The 6,617-nt window shown below is 38.0% G+C and overlaps 1 protein-coding gene across 1 annotated transcript in view; it reads right to left on the reverse strand.

Moving 5' to 3' along the window:
- KDM7A (lysine demethylase 7A) overlaps positions 1 to 6,617 on the reverse strand; it is a 79,043-nt gene that overhangs the window by 40,593 nt on the left and 31,833 nt on the right. The window contains exon 2 of the mRNA XM_024991177.2: positions 2,494 to 2,579. Within this exon, the coding sequence (XP_024846945.1) occupies positions 2,494 to 2,579 (86 nt within the window). The remainder of the gene's footprint in view (positions 1 to 2,493; positions 2,580 to 6,617) is intronic.

A 6,617-nucleotide genomic window follows, 5' to 3' on the forward strand; every position in this document is an offset into this window, starting at 1 on the left:
AGTCAATGAGCTCCCCTTTGAAGCACTGTTATTCAAAGTGTAGCTTCATGATCCATTACAGATTGTGAAGTCAATTTAGTGAGCATGACAAGCTTTTAAAAAAATTAAATCACACAGGAAAAAAGAAAATAAGAGTGCATTACATGGAGCAGTGTTTTAAATACTCATTATTCTGATTCATAGTAACATAACATTTCATAGAAATTAAATTCAAATTGTTTCATTTGAGGGTTCTTTACTTAAATTCTAAGTTGCAACTTACATTTCAGTTCTGTTTCTCTTCTTGATATAACAAGCCATTATTTATTTCCTCCAAGAATTACACTTGGTCAATAATTACTTCAAGTCATATAATACATACTTCAGCACTACACAAAATATGAAACTTTATAAAAATTTATGGACTTCCCTGGAGGTCCGTGGTTAAGAATCTGCCTTCCATTACTGGGAACATGGCTGCGATCCCTGGTTGGGGAATCAAGATCCCACATGTGCGGGGCAACCAAGCCCACGTAGAGAGCCTGCGCTGCAATTACCGAGCCTACGCGCCACAAAGAGAGCATGCAGGCTGCAACTAAGACCCGATGCAGCCAAACAGATAAGTAACTATCTTTTTTTAATTTGTGACAATAAATTAGTCAATTATATATGTAATAATTAAACCAATTTGCTAACCTCAAATTTTATACTGCAGAACTAACAAAAAGGATAATCTGTATTTTACAAAAAAAAAAAATTCAATACATTTATATAGCTTAAATTGCTAAATCTCTTAGAAAATAGGTAAAGTATTAATATTTCTAACAAAACAGATAAGCCGTCAGTTGCTACTAAGTTGCTTCTGAAAAATCACTTGCCCATAACCAGAGAACACAATTTCTATTTTTAAAAAGTACTATGGAAAAACTGAATTCAAAAAAAGAGACTGTCTATGTTACCCACGTCTGACCCAAGTGTGTACAAGGTATGTTCGGGAAAAGTTAGTTCTAAAATGATTACGTCTACAGTTTTCCCCTTTAGTTTTAGGAACATAAAAATGCTAGTATGCAGTCTAAATTTTTAAGAGAAGAAATAGTTACAATATATTCCAAAGCCTATTTAAAAAGGCTTCTCTACTCTCACATTTGTACGATAACTAATATTCCCATATATTCTGAAGCATTTGTAAGAGGCTAACGACAAAGGGGACGACAGAGGATGAGATGGTTGGAAGGCATCATTGACTCAATGGACATGAGTTTGAGCAAGCTCCAGAAGATAGTGAAGGACGGGAAATCTGGCGTGCAATGGTGCATGGGGTCGCAAAGAGCCAGACATGACTAAGTGGCTGAGCAACCACCGTCTCCTTTCCTATGTGTTGCTGATGCACTCCAGAAGACGTGTGGCTTCCCTGCCCATGCCCTCAACCCTCAGAAAGGACAGTGCGGGCAGAGATTTGGTCTGGCCTCTGTCCTCGGGACAGGACAGGGACTGTGGGAAGGTTGCTTCCATCACAGAGGACAGCGGGACAGGACTCTAGGCCATACTCAACAACAGGACCTAATTTGGACAACAGAAGTAATACCTTAGCATGTCAGTGCACTAATTTTTTCCTCCAAGTGTACTGCACATGTGCATTAAAGTCTTATCCTATACACTGTCCCAAATAGTACTGATTTTTTCTTCTTCTTTCAGTTTTATTGGGATATAACTGACATACAGCAATGAATAAGTTTAAGTTATACAACATAATGGTCTGACTGACATACATCATTTCATGATGACCACAGTAAGTTTAATGACTGTCCATCATCTCATGTAGACACAAAATAAACAAAATAGAAAAAAAAAATTTTTCCCGTAATGAGAACTCTTAGGATCCGCTTTCTTAACAACTTTCACAAAGGACATACAGCGGTGCTGAATCACATTTACATGTTGTACAGCCCCAGGACTTACTCATCTCAGAGCTGCGAGTTTGTACTTTCTGATCACCTTCATCCAGTCCTGCCCCCCACCCCCACCCCCGCCTCTGGCAACCACAAATCTGTTCTCCTTTTTTATGAGCCTCTGTCTTTGAAACATAAATGGCCAACAACACTGTGTTAGTTTCTAGCACACAACATAGTGATTCAGTATTTCTACACATTTCAGAATGATCACCACAGTAAGTCTAGTTACAATCCTTTATAAAAAAACATTGAGAGATAAAAACAGCCAGAATCAGAAAAATTTTACTGTATTTCACTTCTCAAGTTGAAAGCTTTGAAAAATATGTATTTTGAGTGTGGAGCTTTGCAGTGGCAATAAAGAACAATAGTTTTTTTTCACTTAATGCTTTGACTTGTTAAATAAGTTAATAATTCAAACAAAAACTGCACTCTCAATATCTTCAGAAAAATCTTTCTTATATTTCTTGGTGGGTATAATATAACTAGTCAGAGTATCATTAAGTATTGTCATGTATATATTAAGTTCTAAACTCCAATTTTGATTTAAGCTTCTAGTACTTACTCAAGGAGGAACCATGTAGAAGGGCACAGTTGGGACAGTGATACAGGTCAATGTCAACGGCATGGTGTTCTTCTACTCCAACACAGCTACGGGAAAGAAATATAAGGCCAATATGTAAATTAGGTAAAGATCTTTACTTAACTATAACAGATCGGTTAGAACTTAGCTAAGAAACGTACAACAATCTCATTAACGCATTTTGAAGAGTACAGAAACACATGTAAGAATAAATTTTATTCTCTTCTCTGCATACTGGAGAAATGGCAACCCACTCCAGTACTCTTGCCTGGAAAATCCCATGGACAGAGGAGGCTGGTAGGCTAGAGTTCATGGGGTCGCAAAGAGTCGGACAGGACTGAGTGACTTCTCTTCACTTCTGCATACTGGAGTGGGTAGCCTTTCCCTTCTCCAGGGGATCTTCCCAACCCAGGGATCAAACTCAGGTCTCCCGCAGTGCAGGCAGATTCTTAACCAGCTCAGCCACCATGGAAACCCAAGAATATTGGAGTGGGTAGCCGATCCCTTTTCCAGCAGATCTTCCCCACCCAGGAATTGAACAGGGGTCTCCTGCATTGCAGGCAGATTCTTTGCCAGCTGAGCTACCAGGGAAGCCCCCTTTCTCTGCATATTTGCTGAATAATTGTGGGGGAGAATATACCCAAATATACCACTATTTGGGTATATTTGAGAAATACCCAAATTCACTATTAGCAGCAGTAGAGACATCAGAAGTATAATATATTTATAACATAATAAGTATATTTTATTTTATAAATATATATTTTATTTGTAATGTTATAAATAATTATAACATAAACCGTAAGACCCTCAACCATTATGTAAATGCTACCTGCTATGGACCCAATGTGTCTGTGTCCTTCCAAAATTCACATGCTGAAGCTGTAAACCCCACTGTGACTATGTTTGGAGATAGGGCCTCTAAGGAAGTAATAAGGGTTCAGTGAGGTCATAAGGAAGGAGCCTTAATCCAACAGGATTACTGTCTTTTTAAGAAGTGACCCCAGAGAGCTCACAAACCCTCTCTCTTTCTCTTTCTCTCTCTCTCTCTCTCTCCAATCTCTTCTCTCTGCCTCCCTTTCCTGGGTAGATTAAAACATCACCTAACTGTAAAATATGGTCGTCATCAGCCAGGGTGGCTAGCAAATGTGGGTAACATCGCTGACATGGTGAGCGCACTGAGCCCTAACAATCCTGAGTTAGGTCTCACATCCCGAATTAACCAGTTAAATTAGTTTGAGGCATTGTATCTGGAATACTCTATTCCATGGAGTATACAGCAGTAGCATTTAAATAAAGATTGAGGGAACTAGGAACTTGAAAAACTACACAGTGACATCTTGAGCACAGGAGTAGTTCATCAATGAAGACCACAGCAGCTTTGCTTACTTTCTAAGTAACTTATTAGGGTAAAATTTTACACGTTTGTGAAACTCCAGTACTTTGGCCACCTCATGCGAAGAGTTGACTCATTGGAAAAGACTCTGATGCTGGGAGGGATTGGGGGCAAGAGGAGAAGGGGACAACAGAGGATGAGATGGCTGGATGGCATCACTGACTCGATGGACGTGAGTCTCAATGAACTCCGGGAGTTGGTGATGGACAGGGAGGCCTGGCGTGCTGCGAATCATGGGGTCGCAAAGAGTCGGACACGACTGAGTGACTGATCTGATCTGATTCCCCAAAAGTTTCAGAACAAAAACACAACCACAACTAGTACCTGAAAAAGAGCCAAAGAAGTACTAATACAGAATTTGTGGGTATCAGTTGATAGGTGTTACAGTGGAAGAGAAAATCAGTGAAATAGATGGTGGTCACATTATTCAGAATGCAGCAAAGAGAATAAGATGACAGGAAATACAAACAAGAGTGTGAGAACCATGAAGGATAAAATGAAAATGTAACATACATTTAACCAGAGCCTCAGAAGGTAAAATAGAGAGAACAGGGGCAGAAGCAATATCATGAGCTAACAGCTACAAATTTGCAGAAATAATGAAAGACACTGATCTCCAGATTTAAGAAACCTAACACCTGCCAAGCAGGATGAATAAAAAGTCAACTCACATCACAGTAAATCTGCAGAAAACAAAAGTTGGGAAATTTCAAAGCCATAAGAAGAAAAAAGCACAGATTACGTGCAAGGATGAGAGACTTCTCACAGAAATAATGAAAACTGGAACACATTAGAATACCTTCGGAGAAGGCAATGGCACCCCACTCCAGTACTCTTGCCTGGAAAATCCCATGGACAGAGGAGCCTGGTGGGCTGCAGTCCATGGGGTCGCTAAGAGTCGGACACGACTGAGCGACTTCACTTTCTCTTTTCACTTTCATGCATTGGAGAAGGAAATGGCAACCCACTCCAGTGTTCTTGCCTGGAGAATCCCAGGGATGGCGGAGCCTGGTGGGCTGCTGTCTATGGGGTCGCACAGAGTCGGACATGACTGAAGCGACTTAGCAGCAGCAGCAGCAGAATACCTTACATGTGCTTAAAGAAACTATCTGCTAACCCATAATATCTATTAACTGAGCATTCAATACTCAGTTAAAATGTGTTTCAAGAAGGAAGGGGGAGGAAAAAAGTTGTACAACCAAAACAGAGTTCACCTCCAGCCAACCCACATTAAAGAAAATGCTAATGGATGTACTTCTAGCAGGAGGAAGATGGTCACAGACAAGTCTGAGATGCAAGAAAAATGGAAAAGCCAAGAAAAGTAGAGCAATATTTCTGATAGAATACATAGGCAAAACACAATCTATGAAACATACAAGGTTTGAACTGCAGAATTTTAAAAACACATGACCTAATGAACATTTATAGAGCCCTACACCCAACATCCATAGAACACGCCCCTCCTCTCGAGCACACACGGGCCACTCTTAAGGAGCAACCACACACTGGGCCACGGTCAGTTTTGCAGGTGTGAAGTCAGAAACTCTCTGGCCACGGTTCAATGAAGAGAGAAAGCAATGACAAAAAAGGTAACTAGAAAATCTTCATGTGTTTAGAAATTAAGAAATAATATTATAAATAAGCCAAGTAAAAAGATAAATGGTAACAAAACCCTAAAAATTATTTTGAGCTGAACAGTAATGAAAATGCTACATAACAAAATTTGCCAAATGCAAAACTTGTAAACAGAAATATATAACTTTAAATATATGCATTACGGGAAAAAGAGGTTAAAATTAATGAACTAATAAAATCTACCTCAAATAGTAACAAAAAGAATAGCAAAATAAACCTTAAACACACAGACAGAAGGAAAACTAAAAGAGCAGAATTGATGACACAGAAAACAAACATACAATAGAGCACTGTAGCCAAAAACTGATTCTTTGAAAAGACTTATAGAATTGCCAAACCTCTGGCAAGCTTATGAGCAATGAGATAAAACATAAATAACCAATGGTAGGAATGAAAAGAGGGAGAAAACTATAGATTCTATAGATACTAAATGTAAAAGAGGGTATTATGAATGATTTTATGCTAAAAGATTAGAAAATATAAGACAGGCAAACCTGAGTCACAAAGAAAAAATATTTGCATAGTCCTAAAATTGTTACTTATAACATTAAAAATGATCCCACCCTCAAAAAAATCCCAGGCCCAGATGGGTTCACAAGAAAGTTCTATTAAGTATTAAGGGAATAAATAATTCCAATATTATAACTTTGCACCAGCAAGTAGAAAAAAAGGACTTACTTTCTAACTCATTTTATGATAACATGACCTTGATATTAAAACTTAGAAAAGATGATACAAGAAAGAAAAATTATAAGCGACTCTCATTTGGAAATATCAAGTTTGGTCTATCTCAGGAATGCAAGGTGGTTTTAACACTAAAAAAAATTTAATCTGTGAAATGTGCCACATTAAACAGATTAAAAGAAAAACCCACATGACCATTTAAAAAGAAACAGGACAAGTATTTGATAAAACATCTACTTCTGATTAAAATGCAAACAAAATTCCTTAGAAAATTAAGACAAGGATACTTACTAAATATTACTAATTATATTATTACTAATTATATTATTACTAATACTTACTAAAGGATTCTTATAAAACTCCTAAGCAAATAACATTAAAGTAGTTTCAG

The sequence above is a fragment of the Bos taurus genome, chromosome 4, assembly GCF_002263795.3.
Source record: "Bos taurus isolate L1 Dominette 01449 registration number 42190680 breed Hereford chromosome 4, ARS-UCD2.0, whole genome shotgun sequence".
Taxonomy (NCBI): Eukaryota; Metazoa; Chordata; class Mammalia; order Artiodactyla; family Bovidae; genus Bos; species Bos taurus.